This window comes from Camponotus floridanus, unplaced genomic scaffold (genome assembly GCF_003227725.1).
Source record: "Camponotus floridanus strain SB8 unplaced genomic scaffold, Cflo_v7.5 scaffold104, whole genome shotgun sequence".
NCBI classification, from domain to species: Eukaryota; Metazoa; Arthropoda; class Insecta; order Hymenoptera; family Formicidae; genus Camponotus; species Camponotus floridanus.
The window spans coordinates 625,475-649,130 of NW_020229220.1; the positions used below are offsets into that span (position 1 = coordinate 625,475).

General features: G+C 42.1%; 1 protein-coding gene across 1 annotated transcript; it reads left to right on the forward strand.

Annotated features, from left to right (window-relative positions):
* The first annotated feature begins 12,142 nt into the window (after positions 1–12,142).
* On the forward strand, positions 12,143–15,047 carry LOC109610264. The gene is made up of 3 exons (XM_025411092.1): positions 12,143–14,068; positions 14,154–14,400; positions 14,524–15,047. The coding sequence occupies exons 1-3, from the start codon at positions 12,143–12,145 to the stop codon at positions 15,045–15,047; spliced, it is 2,697 nt and encodes an 898-aa protein (XP_025266877.1).
* The last annotated feature ends 8,609 nt before the right edge of the window (positions 15,048–23,656 follow it).

Sequence of the window (23,656 nt, forward strand, 5' to 3'; positions counted from 1 at the left end):
TGTTCGAAACATTTTGCTCGTCATATGTTTTTAAATAATTTAAAAAATCGTCTTCAACCACATATAGTTCCAAGTGCAATTTTAAATATTACTAATGTAGAAAATACTATGCAGTGTTGTGCCGGGTGCGGCACGAGATGTGGGATGTTGCTGGGATAACCCGATAAAAACTTCGGGACCAGTCAATACTTTCTCCCTTTCTTTATTTCTTTTTCTTATTTATCAAATCATTTATTTTAACTAGATTTGTAGAATTTGATTGAGTTTTGAATACATCTTATTTTGTACTCCTTCTCAGTAGTTTCGAGTTTCTTTTAGTCGCCTCTTCCTCCATTCCGTTAGACTTTAGGTGTTATTATCGCGTTGAAGAGTAGCTAGCCCAGATTCGCACTCTTAATCAATTGATTTTTAATTAACAATGTCCGCTGCGGACTCGCGGTGGACGGTTTTTAATACCTCGTTTTTAGGGGTGTTTTGGAGGGGATCGCCTAGCGATATATGGTCATGGAAGGATTTCGTGGCGGTCAAGTCTAAATGCAAGTGAAAGAGGTTCAAAGTCGAATTCCTTCGTTGGCATTTTCGCGTTTCCGGCGAACTCCCGCGTGGTTCGCTGAAGTAGCGATTTTACGCGGTTCGCGAACATTCTATTCGATTTTATAATAATAGTAAAATAAAATAAAGTTATAGTCTTTCGGACTATAACAGCAGACTGAAATTAATGGTAAATAATTTTCTATTATTAAGCATGTTATTACATTTATATTTGTTTGTTGATTATTGAATATATTATTATTATTGCATATTACATATAAATTTAAGAAAATATTTTAATAGAAACTTTAACAGGAAATTCTATAAAAGATATAGAAACAGATGTGTGCAGTGTTGCACCTATATGTCCGACAACTAATTTGATAGCTAGAGTATTTCTAATAAAAAAGATTTTTTAAAAATAATTTGAATTTTATTAGCTTCTTTTGTAGATTTTTAATTTTTATTTATAATTTTAAATTTATGTGTGGATATAAACACAAATTCAACTAAAACTTGTAACGATGCATCCCGTGCACCTCCTGAAACGCATCGTTATATATGCGTTCCGCCGGAAGCTGCCGCCCGGCAGAACACCCGCCGGATATAGGCACGGCAATGCGTCCACATTTTTTAAGTCAAATACGCGAACGGCTTTAAGCCGTTAGGCTAATTGTTAAATTGGCCGAAGACCGCCGAGCGTTGCCGGCGTTGTGATCGGGCGCCGACCGGCGAAAACCCGCATTCGGCGCAACTCTCGAACCCCTCCGAGCGGGCCCGACTGTACCGCTTCCCGAAATCTGTTCGGAAGGGGTAATACCGTCGCGCGCTGATGCGGGCAATTAGCCGGTATAAAAAAGACACATTCAGCAAACTAATCACTTTTTCCGATTCCGATCACGATATAGTGAAACGACTCCGAAAACTTAAACCGCTCCTGGAAAATAGCCCAGACTCAAGATCCGAAGGTAGAGAGCACTCTTCCTCCATCAAGCACTCTCGATACTTGATCAGGCTTCATTCCATCTGACCACTCTCTGATCGTAAGAAAAGGGAACCCGAGCGCACTCCGGTTGTATCGAGAGTTCTCAATAATTGGTCCAAAGATCCGACCGTCTGACGCTAGTGCATATTCATCTCAATGTAGAGAGGAGAGCTACCTCGGGCGAGTTGTTCTCTTCGGCACGGCATTCCCAGAAAATATTCCATCTCGACCGGAACTGATCGTACGTTTCCGCGAATAATACGTACGCCAAATTATTCACGCATTTCCAAGAATTAGACGTTCACGATCCGCGTAAAAACAGGGCTAGATCGTTTGCCCAGACGCGCGACAAAAACACGACGCGCGCTACGTCAAACGGTCATTGACTGCGCCGAATCGTAAACACCAGCGATACACGAGCACGAAGCTCGATTCACGAAACAATTGAATACGACTTACCATGTATTTACCTGTATATCTCCGCACCGCATACCGTGCGAAGATATTTTCTGTACAAAAACTACGCACATCGTGCATCTGTACTATACCGTCACGCCATACACTGTACAATCATACTGCACACTCGAAGTTTCTGTCATACAACATACGCGCTTGGGACGCGTTGCATACATACATCCACGCTCGAGATCTGTTGCGTTTACGCGACCCACACACACATACACACACGCGCGCGCGCGCGCGCACACTGTGACATGCATACACACGCACACACTGTAAGCACACAATAAACATTTATTCTTTTTTTTATTTACACATGCTGTCGCTCATTTTACCGCCTACCGAACTCTCATCCCGATTTCGATTATTCAACGGCAAATCACGCGGAAGTCATCTGTGACAAACTGTTAACATATTAAATAATGAAGATCAAACATGTAAAAATGATAAAGCTATTCAAACAGAATTAAAATTACGAACTCTTCGCCAAGAAAAGTAGCTCTCAAAAGAAAATGTGACGCTGCAGAAAAAAAACGAAACGCCTCAAAATGAAATATAATAAGGAAGAAAAAAATGTAGAAGACATTATTTTTAATTTCCAAAAACTTATCTACAAATTTTATTCAACATCAATAGCTGATTTTATGAAAGCTCGAGCACATAACTTGAATAGTAAAAAAATGCTAATAGGTAAGTAGTAAGACTATGAGAGTTCTAACGCAGGTCCTCTCAGGAGGGGTGAGGCGCGAGAGGAACTGCGGTACGGGTGAGTGACATCACGCGCGGGGAAGGAGGAACTGCAGCGCTCGGGGAGTGGCGTCACGCGCGGGGAAGGGGGATCCGCGGCGCGAGCAATGGACGAGGGGTCCGCGAAATGAAGGAGGATCAGCAGCGCGAGCGATGGACGAGAGGGTCTGCGCAGTAAAGGAGGATCAGCGGAAAGAAGACGGTGGTGTGAGAAGGATAGCGCTACGAGTGCGACAAGGATGTCATCAACGTGGGACAAGGACGATGCATAGGTGGGAGAAGGACGACGCAAAGGTAAGTGAGCAACGAGTATATCAAAAGAGAGAGAACGATAATATTCTAAGCCAACGCATGCGAGCATGAGCAGAGAGAGAACAATAGCGCGAAGACGACACGTGCGAGAGAGAACGATACCGCGAGACTTACAATTAGCGCGCGAGAGAGAGAGATTACTTATTCTAATCACGAGAGAAAGAGATAGACTTACAACTAGCGCGAGACTTATGATTAACGCAAGAGAGAGAGAACGATATCGCGATACTTATAACTAGCGCGAGAGAGAGACGCAGGGATAGGAACGCAAGGAGAGGCGCATAAATAATTAGATTTTTTTTTAATTAAAATATATATAAAATTTATTAAAATTTGTGTGTGTGTGTGTGTGTGTGTGTATGTGTGTGTACTTAAAATTATGAATAATAATAAGAATAATAATAAAATTTTAAATATAAAATATAAGAAATATAAAATATAAAATATAATAAAATTAATTAGGGGACAGTGCATCAGGCTAAGGGAAGGCCGCTTCTGGAAGGCTAAGGGGCGATGTGCCGGGTTAAGAGGGCCACTTCTAGTCCTCTCGTCGACCATTCATATATTCTCGTAAACTCTGAAATTAAACAATAATTGTAAATATTTTAAATTTATTACACATTGGCAAAAATATTTTTACCTTCAACGTTTCCAAGTCATGTCGTAGCATATTCTCATGCACATCTTCGAATTTTTCTATGCCTTTACATGATTCAAGATGTTTGCATAGTCTATTTCCGAAACATATTACTGCAGTGTAATTAGAATTTTCCCTGTACATGTATCAACTTATACCACATTTTTCAACTGAGTTCGCTCAATATTTTCGAGATTTGAGAAATCTTTTCAACGAAATTGTGCGGGTTTTTTTCAAGCCGAGCTCTTGATGTCTTATAAACTGAACAACTGAAGTTTCCAGATCCTTCTTCGAAAGTTGTTCCCGCTCATACTGAAGTAATTCTTCAACATCACTAATTCGAAAATCGAAATCAGGTTCCTTATCGAATAATTCTTCCTTCGCATACAATTTCTTCCATTTCGCTCTCCTCTCTCTCTCAATCTCAATTTTTTCCGCCACAACTGGATCCATCCAGTTATCATCATCATCCATATCTTCATTGCTGATGATAACGTCTTCTTCAGCCATAGTAGGAAATCAACGAAACACAAGACTAATGAAACGCAAAAAACGAAACGCAAAGAAATAATATTCTAATGCCGCAGACTCCTCTTTATTATATATCTTTTAATATCTTGCGTCTCATTCCAACTAGAGCATCGCATCTCATCTACCTCAGCATTTCTCTACATCTTTAGCGGAGTGTGTTGAGAAAAATTGTCGACTATTCTTATTCGTATGGAAGGAAAGAAATAAAATCATAGATGAAATAAAAATAATTATTTATTGCACGCATCATAAAGAATATCATTTACAGCGCATGTTAATAATTCGCAATGAGTCGCTGTTAAAAACATCACTCTCGTGTATCGTTTTCACAGCATCGCATACAATAGTAATATTACTACGTTGTAATACAGTTTCAAATTGTTTAAATTTTTCATTTACGAGATACGTATTCTCGCATAACCAATTGTGCATATAATCGATACAATTTTCAAAATTAAATAAATGTAATAACGTTTGTGGTTTCATGTACAAAGAATTACCACATAATGTGAGTTTTACAATTTTTGATTGATACATTTCGATCGTTAAATCTCCAATCCTTAATGGGTGAGCAGTCGATTGTAGAAATTGTTCAACGTCTGCTTGCTTCCGCATCAATAAATTCCACGTTGAAAAAGGCAACACTATTTGATTGCTTCGATTGTCGCCGAGAATCAGTTCCATACACGAAACAGCTCCAACGCTTATTTCAATGTCCAAATACTTGTACGACGTCGGGGTTAGAGCGTACCTTCTTTCAAGTATGTGAGCTGCACGACGAGGCTGAATACTATAAAAATATAAATAATTAAACCAATATTTAAGAAAATTTGAAACAAATTGAAAAATTTTTAAACGATTTAAACATACGTGTCGCATTTTGCTTCTTACATGGCGGAGTTTCACCATTTCGAATCGGAACGTAGAAATTCATATTTCTTCAGCGGTGAACCTTTCACACGCGCGATTGATGCAATACTGCAATCGTATTAGAATTAATATCAATTCAAATAGTATCTCAAATTGCGATGTAGAAGGGATTATTGCTGACGCGATATTTTAATTTTCTCCAAAATTATGTCGCGCCGATATACGGCTGCGATGACATCGTCATCCTCAGAATAAAAATTTAGCTGAATTTGCTAAAATCGAGCGCCGATTTACGGCTGCTCCTGATGCAATCACGTTAGATTTTTCAAATGTACGTGACAAAACGCGAAATTATCAAGGTCATATTGCACACGGTACGGCGAATTTTTTGTAAGATGAAATCATTCTAGAATGTTCGACGATAAAACAATGCATGAGACGGTATATAAATCATGATAGAGAGGCGCACCCCACCATTAGCTAAAGTGCATCAGGAGTATCATTAGAAACTCTAAATTTTGCAAATGTGCACTAGCAATATGGAAAAGCAAATTTTGAGAGAGCAATCCGCTTTACTTGATTCGTTGGAAGACTACAATGTGTGGGAGCAACGATGTGATACGTATCGAGTCGTTGGAAGAGCAAAGTCGAATCAAACGACCGCGATTATCGATCGGAAATCGACAATCGCTGATTGCTCAGATCGCGCGCCTCGAAGGTTTGAAAAATTCGGCACGTGGACGTTTCGTACACGCGGGTGCCGGATGCAGTGCGCATCAAAATGGATTTGTGTGGCGCGATATTGATACAGCGTTCGAGAATCGCGTGTCGACTGGTGCAGTGATAAACTATAATCACATCGAACCGCGCCAATTTCTCGATGACGTCGAAGACATTGTGTTGGAACATGTGCAGGACGCTCTAAAAAAACACTGTAATGTGAAAGTGAACACTATATTCAACGGTGAATTTTGTGGCCGGAGATAAACGCGCGAATAAAAGTGTGAATACGAGAAACTATAAACTATTTCGCACATCCGATTTACGCGAGTGATACGAACAGCGCATTATCGAGTCCACCCTAGCGTCTCTGGAAGAGTTTCATTAACGCGATAGCGGGTGGGCATTGTCGCGAATACTGAACTTGACCGTAAATATTAAGTACAATCCTTTGTGCGTGGGATGTCACATCAAGTTACCGCTGGAGATTATGATGAAGAGAGCGGTGATTAATGTGCAATCAAAGGACAATGCGTGTTTCGCGTGAGCAGTGGTCGGGAATCATCGTACCCGCATTACGCGACAGTGCTGAATCTTCGGGACATTGAGTTTCCAGTGACTGTGAATCAGATTAAGAAATTTGAACTTGCAAATGACATTTCAATCAATGTGTACAACATCGAAGACAAAAACAGCATTGTCCCAATACGTCTTTCGGACCAGAAACGAGATAAGCATGTGAATCTGCTGTACATTGAAGACGACAACAGCGTGGGACATTTTGCTTGGATCAAGAATTTATACAGGCTCGTGAGCTCGCAACTGAGCAAACACAATGGCCAAAGATATATCTGCGACCGGCAAGTGTATTTTATATTATTTGAATAATTATAATTTATATAATTATAATATGGATTGTTTAAATCTTAATTAAAATTTTTCTCTTACAGATGCTTGCACTATTTTTATTCAGATGACAAGTTGCAGTCGCATACGGTCGACTACGGAAAGATGAACGACTGCGCTGTCCGATTGCCGAAGGACAAGTGGCTATCGTTCAACAACCCTAATCGGAAGGAGCGGCTTCCATTTGTGGTCTACGCCGACTTGGAATGCGTTCTGGCCAAGACGGAAGAAGAAAAATTATATCAAAACCATCGGGTATTTAGTTTAGCTTATTATGTACATTGCTCATACGACGAATCGTTATCAGCGTATCATTCGCGTCGTCGCGTTGATTGTATAACATGGTTCGCCGCAAACCTTAAAAATTTAGCGTTACGTGTAAAAAATATTTTAAAAACAAATGTCCCCATGGTAAATTTAACGTCCGAAGAGTGAGAAAAATTCCATAACGCCACTCAATGTCATATATGCGAAAAATCACACGCGTTCGTGATCATTGTCATCTGACCGGGCGGTACAGAGGTCCAGCACATTCAAATTGTAATCTAAATTATAAAGAATCTTTTTCTATTCCGATAGTTTTTCATAATTTATCCGGTTATGACTCACACTTTATTATCGAGGAAATAGCCAGCATTCGAAGGGAAAATCGAATTATTACCGATAACCAAGGAAAAATATATTTCATTTACAAAAGATGTTTGTATAGAAGAAGAATAAAAATCTCATATAAAATTACGTTTCATCAATTCCTTTAAATTTCTCGCATCGAGTCTCGATAAATTAGCATCATTTTTAGACAAAGAAGAGAAAGACAAGCTCAAAATTTTAAATTCGGAATTTCAAAATTTATCAACAGAACATTTCAATTTGTTAACGCGAAAAGGTGTATTTCCGTACGAATACATCGATTCCGTTGACAGGTTGCAAGATGTGTTTACCATCGCGCGAATCGTTTTACAGTTCCTTGACCGGCGAAACTGTATCCGAGAGAGATTACGCGCACGCTGAGAATGTCTGGATGCGATTCTCCATTCGAACGCTAGGCGAATATAATGACTTGTACCTCAAAATCGATGTCTTGTTATTAACCGACATTTTCGAAAACTTTCGAGATAAATGTATCGGAAGTTACGGACTCGACCCCGCGTATTACTATACTCTTCCTGGATACACGCCATGTTCAAGCATACAAAGATCACGTTCGAGCTGCCTACAGACATCGACATGTTCATCGAACGTGGTATATGCGGCGGTCTGAGTCAATGTTCGGGTAGATACGCTCACGCTAATAACAAGTACATGGAGTCGTACGATCCATCGAAACCATTATCGTACTTGATGTAAATGATTTGTACGGATGGGCAATGTGTCAACCGTTGCCCTATGCCAATTTTCAATGAGTCGATGACGTGTCCAATTTTGATGTATCATTCATCGCGCTAGATTCGCCTACGGGCTATATCCTCGAGTACTCGCAACATCTTAACAATGCGTACACTGACCGACTTGCGACGAACCACCTGACAAGCGGGAATTCAAGCTACTTGCAACGTTATACGATAAGAAGCGTTACGTGATACTACCGCAACCTGCAGCAGTGTACGCGTCACGGCTTACGTGTAACAAAAATACATCGAATTTTACAGTTTTCACAATCTCCCTGCCTTCAAAATTACATAGAAGTAAATACACATTTCAGAACATTGGCTAAAAATGATTTCGAAAAACATTTATATAAATTAATGAACAATGCTGTATTTAGTAAAACGATGGAAAATGTGCGCAACCGTGTCGATGAAAATTATTAACAAAGTGGGACGGTCGGTACGGCGCAGAAGCGATGATCGTGAAACCAAATTTCCACAGCAGAAGCGTTTTTTCGGAAAACTTAATCGCTGTGGAATTGCGTAAACTCGAGGTGAAATTCTACAAACCACTTTATGTGGGTATGTGCATCCTCGACATATCTAAGACATGTTTGTATGAATTTCATCACGAGTATATGATGCCAATGTATCGCGACAAATGCCGGGTAATGTACACCGATACGGAAAGTCTTATATATCACATCGAGTGCGCGGATGTGTGAGAATATGAAGCGCGCGACATCGCTAGATTCGACACGAGCGATTATGCGGTGGATAATGTGTACAATATACCGCTTCTAAATAAAAAGGTACCGCGTTTGATGAAGGATGAAAACAACGGTGCCATAATGATCGAATTCGTCGGGCTCAGAGCAAAGATGTATGTTACGAGTGAATGAAAAAAAGAATACAAAGAAAGTTAAAGGCGTCAAGAGCAACGTTGTCGTAAGAACGATAACGTTCGACGATTACACGCGGTGCTTGAACGAAGAGATTGAAATGACGCGTCAGCAGTCGTGTATACGATCTAAATTACGCCAAGTATACACGATCCGCGAGACGAGAATTGCTCAGAGTCTGTATGACGACAAGCGGTATATCGTACCCAATACCACCGATACGCTATCGTGGGGACATTATCGGATACCATTGTAAATAAATGTATATTTTGTTTATTGTATATTTTGTACACCATGTATATATTTTTATATTTTGTATTTTTACATTTTATATTATATATTTTTATATTTATATATTTATATTCATATTTTAATAAATTGTTGTGCCTGGCGCGGCACAGGGTGTGGGGTAGCCGGGGAAATTAGACAGATCACGGGATCCTCAGCTGCGTTTTTTGCAAAATCTTTATTTTAAAGTTACAATTTGTTTATTAAATATATTATTATTTGAATAGTATATCAATCAATTTCTTTCGAGCCCTCTCTTCGTGGCTCGTTCCTGAATCGCTTCGTTCTTATTCTTAGTGTGTTTAGTAACTTCGTTGGATGTTTCACGCAATATAGCGGCTAGCCCTTGGTTTCGCAATACTAACGTTCGTTATATGATTTTTTATTAATGACTGTCGCGGATTCGCGGTGGACGGCTTTTATTCCCTCGGTTTCGGGGGTGTTTTGGAGGGGATCGCCTAGCGACATGACCATGTATGGTCATGGAGGTTCTTCGTGGCGTCCAAAGTCCAAATGCAAACGAAGGAGGTTCAAAGTCGAATTCCTTCGTTAGCGTCTTTCGCGTTTCCGGCGAGCGTTCTTGCGCGTGGTTTGCTGAAATGGCGGTTTTGCGCGGTTCGCGAATGTTCTATTATACAGGGTGTCCCTAAATTCGTGCCCACGGAGTACAAGGCGTGATACTTTAGGCTAAAAGAAATAACTTTTTCCTTTAGCAAAATTGCGTGCGATAAGTAGTTTTTGAAGGAGAGCAGGTTGAAGTAAACCAATAGGCGTTCTGGTGTAAGTGGCGCTCAGGGCCGGCGCGCGCGCTTCGCTCACTTGTATCAAATTCTTGACTAGTATTTACAAGTAATGTTAAAACATTAATGCTTTGTTATAATTAGTTTACTATGAATTTATTTTTATCTTAGTTATGATTTTATTTTAATTATACATATAATTAGTTAGATTATACTTAAGACTCAAATAATAAGAATCAACTTGAATACTGAACCGTGATCTTTTTCCATATTGTATTCTTTAAAAAGTGAATAATTAACAAAACAAATATTGCTTTTATTTTTTACGTAATAAAAGATAAAAGAATGTCTGATTTCGTAGATCTATCTGAAAATAGAGACAAATGTAAATAGTAATGTGCTTTGCGAGCTAAACCTAATGCCAGCGGCACAATTGATATTTTTGTAGAAAATTTTTCAAAATGTAAGAAAATGATGAAAAAAGAAAAAATTTAGAAGAATAGAAACGCGTTTAGCTTGCAAAGCACATTACTATTTACATTTGTCTCTATTTTCAGATAGATCTACGAAATCAGACATTCTTTTATCTTTTATTACGTAAAAAATAAAAGCAATATTTGTTTTGTTAATTATTCACTTTTTAAAGAATACAATATGGAAAAAGATCACGGTTCAGTATTCAAGTTGATTCTTATTATTTGAGTCTTAAGTATAATCTAACTAATTATATGTATAATTAAAATAAAATCATAACTAAGATAAAAATAAATTCATAGTAAACTAATTATAACAAAGCATTAATGTTTTAACATTACTTGTAAATACTAGTCAAGAATTTGATACAAGTGAGCGAAGCGCGCGCGCCGGCCCTGAGCGCCACTTACACCAGAACGCCTATTGGTTTACTTCAACCTGCTCTCCTTCAAAAACTACTTATCGCACGCAATTTTGCTAAAGGAAAAAGTTATTTCTTTTAGCCTAAAGTATCACGCCTTGTACTCCGTGGGCGCGAATTTAGGGACACCCTGTATATTCTATTATAATGAAATAATAAGTTATAATCTTTCGGACTATAACATCCCTCCTCTGTTGGAGAAGAAAAACGGAGGTTGTAAACGGAGTTTTTCTATCTTCTAAATGTACATATGCCTATCCTTATTTTAAATACAATATATTTCGCGTGCACAATATTCATTATAATCGTTTCTTAAATTAAAATTTATTCTAAAATCGTGTGCTCTTAGTTCTTTTTAATATTGGTGTTCAAAATTTAAAATAATCATTCCAGATTAAAAATCGCATAGCGAAATTCGCATGTTTTCGCTAATAAATGTTCGAAAATTTAAAATTAACGGGCGTCGAGAATCTTCTCTAAATATCTATTTGTTAGAAAAACTCGAACGTTCGAGTTATCTCTTTTTTTTGCCACCGGAAAAAACGCTCATCATCGCCGCGAACAATATTATTGTCAACCATTGTTGAAATTTACGCCGCTCATGGGCATGCGCGCCCATGCGTTACGATCAGCTGATCGTCAATCAGCTGATCTAAAAAGATAGCGCGCATGGCAAATAAATAATATCCGACGTCAGACCTCATCAACAACCAACGACACGCGCCGCAATGAGGTCACCGCTAAAAGATCAAATTAATTGGTCCACGTCGTAGCGGGCCCAAAAATCCGCTCGCTTTATAATGGGCACCGCGCGTGGACCAGGCAAGTCTCGCACTTATCGCTGCTCGCAGTATTTTGTAAAACCGCTTCACCGCTTTGTCTAACCGCTCTCGCACTATCAAACGACCGCTTTCTCACTCGGACTTTCTCGGCTTCGGAATTATTTCTGTACCTGAAATAATTGTGCTCGTTCTTATTTTTGTTAAACTTTTATTAATTGGTGTTTAAAAATAAAACTGAAAAAATCAAAAAAATTTACGTGTCGTGTTCAGTTTATTTAGTTGTTAAAAATCCGTCGTGGTCGTTCGTCTGCCGTTTTCTTGAAACTTTGCGCTGTCGCAGCAATTCGCGCTCACTCGCGAACATTTCTGGTCTTTCGAGCCGGATAATATCCGCAGTTTCGTGAGTGACGTTTTCAGTGCTGTGCAGTGCTGCAAATCTCCTGAACAAACAGAAAAGCAGATCAATCAAAATGAGTGTTGACCTGAAGGCCTTGTTAGAGGCTCAAACCGACATCCATGGACGAATGTCTCACTCCGTGGACAACCTCCGCAAGATAGGAGTCACCAACATCACCGCCGGTGCCATCCAGGCTCGCCTCACCATCCTCGACAACCTCTGGGCGAAATTCGAGGCTCAACACGAACTGATACGAGCGGCTCTTAAAGACAGATACTTGGAGAGTGAGTACGCCAAAAATGATTTCATCGATACTGCGAAATGTACTTACGTATCTCAACGGAGCACGTTGAGCGACTACGCTGACAAGTTAAGGGCCGAGTCAGTTGTCGCACACAGAATCGAACCGAAGTCGGAGTCTTCTCCCAAAACTGCGTTGCCGCGTATAAAATTGCCGCCGTTTTCGGGCGCCTACGAAGACTGGCCTTCTTTTCGAGACCTCTTTTTATCCCTCGTCGGAGAGAATCCGTCGGTCTCGAACATTGAGCAGTTCCATTACCTTCGCTCCAGCGTGAAGGGATCTGCGGAAAAATTAATCCGATCATTAACGGTTACAAGCGAGAATTACGACCGCGCATGGGCGATCTTGGCAAAACACTTTGAAAATAAGAAGGAACTCATGCGATCAAATTTTTCTACCTTCACTGCCGTCGGAAAAATGAAGTCCGAGTCCGCCGAAGAGCTAAGTCGCGTCCATCACGCCGTCACGGCCACCGTCAACGCGCAAGAAAGCATCGGAAGACCCATCAATTCCCATGGGATGGATCTCCTCAATCACTTGGTGATCGAATTGTTCGACTCGCGAACACGCCTCGAATGGGAATCTTCCACCAGCGATTCTCCCGATCCGCCGACTCACGAGGCACTCACTGAATTTATTAGTAAAAGGATTCTTACCTTGAACGCCGGGAAACCCAAGATCGCCACGAAGAGTGCTGGGGAAACCTCCCGGACCGCGAAGTCTCACTTCGTGAAGAACGGGCCCGACACGTCCAAATGCGCCGCTTGCAAGGGCAAACACACACTAATGCAGTGTCCCGAGTTCAAGTCCAAGTCCGCGAGCGAAAGAAAGTTATTCGTTAGCGGACTTTGTTTTAACTGTCTCGGGAACCACATGATGGCAAAGTGTCAATCCATCAAAACGTGTTTCACGTGCAAGTCGCGGCACCACACACTGTTGCACGACGCGTACACGACACCAACACCACACAAAGCAAGCACTTTTTCCACGACACGCACTTCACACGACAAAAAGGCGACTCTTCTCGCCACCGCGCGCGTCACACTCACCGACCATCTGGGACGACCTCAGGATGTGCGAGCCCTGCTCGACCAGAGATCCGAGGTGTCTCTCGTCTCGGAGGACTTAGCGCAGCGCCTCCGTCTGGCGCGCACCCGCTCCTGGATGTCCATAATTGGAATCGGAGGAGCACACTCAGGATCCACACGCGGAAGGGTAACGCTCGCTCTGAAGTCAAGGGTGACTGGAGCCTCTCTCACCGTAGCTGCTTACGTCCTTCCACGGCTGTCTTCCTACCAGGGGCCAGCAATTCAGGGCTCCACCACATGGCCGCACATTCACAGCCTCACTTTGGCGGATCCGCAGTATCTTCAGCGAGACCCCATCCACCTTCTCCTCGACGCCGATGCCTTCTCCGGCATTCTCCTCGATGGTCTCCGTAAGGGTCGCAAGGACCAACCCATCGCGCAGAGGACCACGTTCGGGTGGATATTGTCAGGAGGCTGCGGAGTCGTGACGTCCAATGGCTCCCTCAGCTCCCTCCAGTGCACCATCGATCACAATTTGAACGCTCTGATTCAAAGGTTCTGGGAGCAAGAACGGGAGCAGCCTGCTTCCGTCGTGCTTACGCCAGACGAAGAACAATGCGAAGAGATCTTCGCTCGCATTCATGAGCGCCACGCAGATGGAAGATACATGGTGTGTCTTCCGCTGGCTGGCCCTCTTCCACCTCTTGATCACACGCCGAGCGACTCCTCACGGCAATGGAGCGACGCCGTTCCAGAGACGTCAGCTTCAACCAGCTCTATTGCGACTTCATGGAAGAGTACACGGACCTGAAACACATGATCTTGGTCAAAACACCGCTTATCAAAAACAATTCCGTGTGCTACGGACTTCCAGCACGACCATCAAGTTGAGAGTCGTCTTCAACGGATCCCAATGTACGCCTGCCGGAGACTCCCTCAACAACTCTTTGCTGGTCGGAGACAATCTCTTGCCAACTCTCGCCGACATCTTTCTTCGTTGGCGTTGGCACCGCTTTGTCTTCATCGCTGACATCGAAAAGATGTACCGGCAGATTCTCGTACACCCGGACGATCGAGATCTGCAGCGGATCCTTTGGAGACGATAAAGCACTGATGACGTCCAAGAGTATCGGCTCAACACGGTGACATACGAATTGGCCTGTGCACCCTTCCTGGCGATCAGGACTCTCCGCCAATTAGCCGCCGATGAAGAGCCGGCAAACCCCAAGGGAGCAGTCGCTTTGCGGCGCGATTGCTATATCGACGACATCGTCACAGGCGCCAGCACCCTGTCCGAGGCAGTCGAAACACAGAGGCAGTTACGCCGGCTCTGCACGGCGGGCGGGTTTCCCTTGAAGAAGTGGGCCTCAAATCACCAGAGCATCCTCGAGGAAATACCAAGGGAGCATCAACTCCAGCAGCCATACCACGACTGGGAGGACGAAGCTCACCCGACGCTTGGTCTACGGTGGCACCCCCGCAGCGACTCCTTTACGTTCCGCCTCCAGCCTCGCACGACCGCCCCGCTGACGAAAAGACAGGCATTGTCGGAGACAGCTCGAATCTTCGACCCCTTAGACTGGTTAGCTCCAGTCACCGCTCGTGCCAAAATCCTCATCCAGTCAGCTTGGATGAAGCACTTAGATTAGGACTCCCCACTGCCTCAATCAGATGAGGCGTTGTGGAGACGTCTGCTTGAAGATCTTCCGCTGTTGGAACAGCTTCGGTTGGAACGATGGCTGAGTGCCGATAACCAACCAAATCACGTCGAGCTCCACGGGTTTGCTGACGCGTCGGAGCGAGGTTACGCAGCCGTCATTTACCTCCGCGTGATGAGCTCCTCCTCGACCACGACCAGCCTGCTTGCTGCAAAAAGCAAAGTTGCGCCCATTAAGCCCGTGTCTCTACCGCGCTTGGAATTGTGCGCCGCAGTCCTGATCACTAACCTGACTTTTCATCTCCGCAAGACCTTAGACTTGATTTCAGTCTCTCCAGACTTGCTCCAGTCACTCTATGGTCGGACTCCCGGGTCACGCTTCAATGGATCCAAGGACACGCCTCGAAGTGGAAAACCTTCGTAGCCAACAGGGTGTCCCACATCCAGACGAAACTTCCGGAGGCATGATGGCGACACATCCCAGGACGAGACAACCCCGCTGACTGCGCCTCTCGGGGGATTGAGTCCCGGGACCTGCTCAACCATTCCCTCTGGTGGACGGGACCCCCATGGCTCACCAAGGATCCATCGTTCTGGCCACAGCACGACCACGCCACACACGACGTCGAGGTGCCGGAGACGAGAGCAATCGCCTCCCACTTGATGACCACGGAGAAAGCCGAACCAGAGATGCTCCTCAGGTTCTCCGATCTCCATCGCCTCCTGAGGGTCACCGCCTGGTGTTGTCGATGGCAAGGCAACCCACCGAGTTCGAAGGCTCACCTCAACCTCACGCCCGACGAGTTAGAAGCAGCCTTGCTCCTCTGGCTCCGCTTGGTGCAAGCTCTCCATTTCTCCAAGGAGATCACTGCCCTGAAACAAAATCACAAGTTGGTCAAGAGTCCAATAACGAAATTAACCCCCTTCCCCGACGACCATGGAATCCTTCGAGTCGTGGGTCGGCTGAAGCACGCTGTGCTCTCAGAAGACGAACGCCATCCGATTATCTTACCTCCAGAGTCATGGATGACGCAACTCCTCGTCAGGGCACACCACAGACCCCGCTTCACGGCGGGGTTCAGTTCACCCTAGGACTGCTTCGCTTGCGGTACTGGATTCCCCGAGGACGCTCCATCGTCAAGAGAACCATCCATCGGTGTGTCACATGTGTGAGATGGAAGGCCGCAGTACCACAGCCCATGATGAGCAGTCTTCCGACGGCACATCCATTCCTGCGAACCGGTGTTGATTATGCCGGGCCGATTCTCATCCGAACCGGAAAGGGAAGAGGTCACAAATCACACAAAGGATTCATCGCCGTCTTCATCTGCTTCGCCACCAAGGCCGTTCACCTGGAAACCGCATCGGACTACTCCACAGATGCATTCCTCGCTGTGTTCCGGCGCTTCACTTCCCGTCGGGGCCTATGCAAAGAAGTCTACTCCGACTGCGGCACCAATTTTGTCGGAGCGGACCGAGAGCTGCGACTCCTGTTTCAGGCATCATCATCCGACGGCCGACGCATCGCTCACATTGCAGCGTCCGACGGGATCCGGTGGAGATTCAACCCACCGGCAGCACCTCACTTCGGCGGACTTTGGGAGGCGGCGGTGAAGTCGACTAAACACCATCTGCGAAGGGTCCTCGGAGATACGACCCTCACCTTCGAGGAGATGTCAACGTTCCTCGCTCAAGTGGAGACGTGCCTCAACTCGCGTCCTTTTCAAGCACTATCGGACGATCACGACGATATAACGGCACTCACACCAGGACACTTCCTGATCGGAGCTCCTCTGCTGGCAGTGCCTGAGCCCTCACTGGCGGACAGCAGCTTCAATCTTCTACCCCGCTGGAAACTCCTCCAACGGATGCGCGACCACTTTTGGGAGAGGTGGTCACGAGAGTACGTCAACTCCTTGGTATCCCGACCGAAGTGGCTAAAGGACTCAGCCAGTCCTACCGTCGGCGCCCTGTGCCTCGTGCGGTCGGACACAACACCGCCGACCCGATGGCCACTCGCCCGGATCACCCGGCTGCATCCTGGGGACGACGGCGTGACACGCGTGGTCACCATACGCACCGCATCTTCGGAGCTCATCCGGCCTCTCACGAAGATCGTCCTCCTGCCTGGAGCCGACACCGCAGCACCAACACACCCGGAGTCGTGAGCGAAAAGAACACCGAATTTTTTTTTCTCGTCTGCATATAATTAACTTGTCCGGTCATTACAATATTTATCACGGCCTGAGTTGTGCATTATCTCCGATAATCGTACCGCGTGCCATCACATTTTTTAATCACATTTTATGTCACATTCAAGCCGCGTTATTAACTTTTCCTTCACTCTCTTTCGGACTTCGCGTCACAATTTACTCACGTTCACTCATCACTGCACTTCACTTGCAATTGTTTAACATACACTATCTTCACCACATTCGCGAGATCATTCACAATTCACCAGTATACGCCTCATTTCACTGCACTACGTGTTCTCGCGAAAGACTCGAATAATCTAAGCAACGTGTCTCGTACTACGTCACTTCGCATTCCATTCATTACTCATTTCACATCTCATCAATGGAACAGTTCGCGACACCTGTTTGTAACCGCACACAGTCATAAATTTCGTCACGTACTGACGAGGCGGGCGGGATGTTCAAAATTTAAAATAATCATTCCAGATTAAAAATCGCATAGCGAAATTCCCATGTTTTCGCTAATAAATGTTCGAAAATATAAAATTAACGGGCGTCGAGAATCTTCTCGAAATATTTATTTGTTAGAAAAACTCGAACGTTCGAGTTATCTCTCTTTTTTTGCCACCGGAAAAAACGCTCATCATCGCCGCGAACAATATTATTGTCAACCGTCGTTGAAATTACGCCGCTCATGGGCATGCGCGCCCATGCGTCACGATCAGCTGATCGCCAATCAGCTGATCTAAAAAGATAGCGCGCATGGCAAATAAATAATATCCGACGTCAGACCTCAACAACCAACAACACGAGCCGCAATGAGGTCACCGCTAAAAGATCAAATTAATTGGTCCACGTCGCAGCGGGCCCAAAAATCAGCTCGCTTTATAATGGGCACCGCGCGTGGACCAGGCAAGTCTCGCACTTATCGCTGATCGCAGTATTTTGTAAAACCGCTTCACCGCTTTGTTTAACCGCTCTCGCACTATCAAACGACCGCTTTCTCACTCGGACTTTCGCAATCTCGGCTTCGGAATTATTTCTGTACCTGAAATAATTGTGCTCGTTCTTATTTTTGTTAAACTTTTATTAATTGTGTGGTGTTTAAAAATAAAACTGAAAAAACCAAAAAAATTTACGTGTCGTGTTCAGTTTATTTAGTTGTTAAAAATCCGTCGTGGTCGTTCGTCTGCCGTTTTCTTGAAACTTTGCGCTGTCGCAGTAATCCGCGCTCACTCGCGAACATTTCATTGGTCTAGGCATTCCGTATGGTTTGTCAGTTTCGTCTATTATTGTAACAGTCGGTTTTTTAGATTTCTTCTTTTTATATTGGACAATTATCCATATTATTACTATTATAATAATTATAGTGGTTATTCCACTGGAAGCCATTGGATATATAAATGTTTTTTGTTTAAAGAAGTTATTTTTGTTACTATTTAAATCTTTATTTATCTTTTCTAATTTGTTATTTAGTTCCTTTAGTTCTGTTGGATTATTTACTATGCTTTTAAGTTTTTGTCTGTCATTTGTATAGTTGTTATCTTTAAAGATTGTTATATTATATTCGGGTTGAAATTCTTCGATTTCTGAAGTATTTGTAATTGTTTTAGTCTGTAATATTATGTCTGTTAATGTCATTTTACAATTGTCACGTAGGGTGATTCGACCTGTATTTCTGATTATTTTCTTATAATCAGGGTGCTTATCGCATTTTATTGTGATTTGCTGTTCGGATACTGTCGAGTACAGCCAGGAGTGTGGTTGACGTAAGTCAATCCATATCGTATGGTTTACTGTTACGTGTTTTATGTTACAATATTCTCGATAATCTGTTTCGTATACATATATTTTTATTTCGCACGGCGTATTTATATTTAAATGATATATCGGATGATTGCTTTCGCATATGTATTGTTTATATTTATCTATACAATTAGTTAGATCTTGTTTCGTTAAACTTCAATAGGTACGCATTTCTTTATTTACAATCATTAGCTTATTCTCTATTTCTATATAAGCAAATTTGTTATTATAGTCGGTTGTTGGTAACGTAATGACATTAAAAATTTCGTACATAGGTTGCGTAATGATGGGGTTTTAATATTGTATATATTTTCGACTTTTCGCAATACGCATTTATTTTTATAAAATTTTCTATCGTTACCCATTCATTTTGATTAATTTCAAAGGGGAAATATGATCCTCGTGGTAATTGAAGTACGGCTTCCTTTAGTTGGTTTATAATGTCAGTTATGGGTGTTAGCAATGGATGCATTTTACCCTGATGTATATATGTTAGATATTCCAAAATATCTTTCGCATCTCTTATTAAATTATTTATCATCGCTATTATTACAGTAAAATTTTCGTCTATCTCTTCTCGCGTAGTATAATCTTTAATATAGTGATTAATTAGTTTTCCATTATAATCTAATATATTTTCCAATTTGTTTAGATGTATTATGGTGGAGTTTAAAATTTTAATCTGGTTTTTTGCGACGTGTTCTAAGATTTGTTGTTTGTTTTCTAATAATCCTATTTGTTCGTTTATTAATTTTCTGTCATTTTCATCCATTATTCCAAATAGGATTTTTGTGATAGAGCCTACGCCATTGATTAAGCCTCTACGTTTATCTGACTTAACTTTATATAATGTATTTATTAATGTTATTATTTTATCTAGATTATTTGAGTCGTTATTAACAATATTTTTTAGATTATCGCACGTTTGTTTTATGCTATTTTCTGGTTTTATTTCTTTGCACATTTCGTTAGTTTGTTTAATATATTGGTTGATTTGCCAGGTTCGATCATTTAATTCCGTTATGTCGAATTTGATGATTAATTTCCAGGTTTGCTTGGTTTGATATAGATGTCCGATTTTTTCATAGTAGATTCCTGGGTTGGTAGTAGGTTCCTTGTGTTTAAATTCTTCAATTTCAAACGGAAGACGGGTTTCGTCTTGCTTGGTGGGAACGGGGTTGATCCCTAGTATTAGTGTTCTGTAATTATATATATTAAATATTATATATATGTACTCTGCTGGTGTCATATTTATTCGTTGCTTGCTAATTTTATCAGTGTGGGATTAGTTTTAATCTTTCTCAACTTAGCTCTGCTATGTATTATGTCCTTTCGCGAGCTTCAGTCTCTCGCTAGTCGTTGGACAGTTTGCTTTTATTAAAAAAAAAAAAAAATTAATAATGTCAAGTTATCCGTCCTCGTCAGAGGAATTCCCGTGTTCCGACATTGATGCTTGCGAGGCTGATTTGCCTCGAATGCGAGACTTATCCGGTGGCCCGCCTTTACCACGCGACCGGTTTGAGCAGGCTTGTGTGCGCGGGTGTATCTACGTGGCCCGTTGTCCTTACGGGTCACGGTAGATTTTGACTCGGGTGTGCGGGTGGTCGAGGAGTTGGTTCCTCTTGCCCGGAAGTTCTTTGAGTGGGAGTGGGATTTTTTAAAAATTTTTCGTGCGGAGGAGGCTCGGAATTTTGAAGATTTGAGCGCTATGCGGGCGCTTCGGCGTGTAGAGCGCATTCTGCGCTTGGGCCGGGTTGATGGCCTGGGCCGGGGTGACCAAAACGTAGTGCCCAGAAGGAGGACCCTCGCCGTTTTGCGCTTACCGGAGCGATTGCCCCCCACAGGCCGTGGACATGGTCGCCCACATGGGTAAGTGAATTTATTTATTATTAGTGTGTATTTATTTTTGTGTTTATTAGTGTTCTATAAATAGTTTTAATTTGTTGGTGTGCATACGTATCGTTTTCCTTCCCTTTTTTATTGTATAATTTACGTCGGAGTTCTTTTCTAAAATCGTATACGGTCCTGTCCATAACGATTCTAGCTTTTTCGATCTTCCACGTCATAGTGTCTCGTGGTATACTAACACTTTACCCCTATTTTAAATTGTGTTTCTTTTGTGTTTTTATCATATTGTTTCTTGGCTTTACATTTTTCTTCTTTTATATGTTCTTTTGCGAGTTGGTTTGTTGCGCGTAGTCTTTCTTTTAGCTCTTGCGCATAGTCATCATAATTATACGTCGGTTTAGGCGGTTTTGTTAACGCTGTCGGAATTTCGGCTTGATGTCCGTACATCAATTCGAAGGGTGTATATCCTGTAGCGGTGTGCGGCGTCGTATTATATGTGAACATCGCGAACGGTATCCATTCGTCCCAGTTTGTTTGGTCCTCGTTTATATAATGTCTTAAATATTCTGCTAGCGTTCGATGCGATCGTTCTAACGCGCCGTTACTTTCTGGGTGATACGCGGTTGTTTGTATTTTATTTATTTTCAATAGTTTGCACATATTTTTAAAGATCTCGCTCATAAAATTAGTTCCTTGGTCTGTCAAAATTTTTTCCGGTATTCCGTGTTCAAGAATTATCTTTGTAACGAATTCCTTACTGATAGTATTCGCTTCTTGATTCGGGATCGGAATAGCTTTACTAAATTTAGTTAAATTGTCTTGGAAGTCTTGATTAATAAATATTTATTTCCGTTATTAGTAATAGTTAGCGGTCCGACTATATCTAGCGCGCATTTTTCAAATGGTTTATTAGGCGTGTCGGTAATTATTAAAGGAACTTTATTTTTTCTTGATAATTTATTTTTTTGACACGATTCACATTTCGCGATGTATTGTTCTACGTCTTTAGTTAATCCTCTCCAATTATGTTGTAATCGGATTCTTTTAATTGTTCGTTCAATTCCCTGATGCCCTCCTATAGGTGCGTCATGGTATTCTGATAATATTTGTTTTTTCTCTTCTTCTGTGTATGTTTTTATATTATCAGTGTCTGCTTCTTCTTCTTCTTTTTTTATCTTCAGAATTTTTTCATCCTTTTCTAATGACGTACCGGGTATCGCGTTGCGACTTAATGCGTCGGCGTTCGCGTTTGCTCGTCCGGCCTTATGAATTATTTCATATTCATCTTCTTCTAATTTTAACCTCCATCGGATCAATCTTGATCCGGGATCATTAACATTAAATAACCATATTAGTGGTTTATGATACGTTATTATTTTGAATTTTGTTCCGTAGACATACGGTCTGAAATGTTTTACTGCCCAAACGATGGCTAGTAACTCTTTTTCTGTTGTATTATAGTTTTGCTCCGCCTTTGTCAATATTCTGCTGGCGTAAGCAATCGGTCGGTCGTTGCCTACCTCTCCTTGTGATAACACCGCTCCGATCGCGTAGTCGGATGCATTGGTGGTCACAATAAATTCTTCCGCAAAATCGAGATATTTTAGCACTGGTGCAGTCATTAGTTTCTCTTTTAATGTTTCAAATGCTGCTTGCTGTTCCATTGTCCATATAAATTTTTCTGATTTTTTGGTTAATTTTGTTAGTGGTTTTGCGATCTTTGAAAAATTCTCGATGAATTTTCTGTAATATCCGGTTAATCCTATGAAGGACTGAATATCCTTCACCTTTTTCGGCGTCGGAAATTCCTTTATGGCTGTTAATTTTGATGGGTCTGGAGATATTCCGTTTTCGGAAATAATATGGCCCAAATATATTACCTCCTTGCGTAAAAATTCGCATTTATCCGGCTGCAATTTTAAATGAGTTTTTCGCAATCTTTGCATTACTTCTTTTAGTCGCTTGTTATGCTCTTCTAAACTTGATCCGTATATCACGATGTCATCAAGGTAGACCAGGCATCTAAGTCCTTGTATTCCCATTAATACTGAATTCATCAGCCTTTGAAAAGTCGCTGGTGCATTCTTTAATCCAAACGGCATTCGATTAAATTCGTAATGTCCGTAGGGAGTTGAGAAAGCTGTTTTATTTTTGTCCCTTTCAGCCATTGGGATTTGATGATATCCTGACGCTAGATCTAATGTACTGAAATATTTTGCATTTCCCAGTTAGTCTAGAATATCAGTAATATTAGGCAACGGAAATGAGTCGCCTATAGTTAATTCATTTAATTTCCGGAAGTCTATGACTATTCGGAGTTTCAGTTTTCCTGATGCATCTGCTTTCTTTGGCACTACTAATAATGGTGCGTTCCACTAACTCGTGCTCGTTCTGATAATTTCATCTTGCAGCATTGCTTGTACTTGCCGATTTACTTCCGCCTTATGTTTCTCGGGTAATCGGTATGGTTTCACATTCACCGGCGCGGTGCATGTCAGTGGTTCTCCTTCCAGATGGAATATATCATTGTATTCTTCACAGATTTCTAAGAGTGTTCGTTCTTCTTCTTTATTTAAGTGTTGAGTTCGCAGTAGTTGTCAAATTTGTTGTTTACGAGAAATAGTATTTTTAATCTTCCTTCTTGTTTCTATTTTGTTTATTTGCTTTGTATTTTCCTCCATGTCTTCTAGTGTGATTATTGGAGTGGGCATTTCGATCTCTTTATCTATTGTGTTTATCATGCTCACACGAC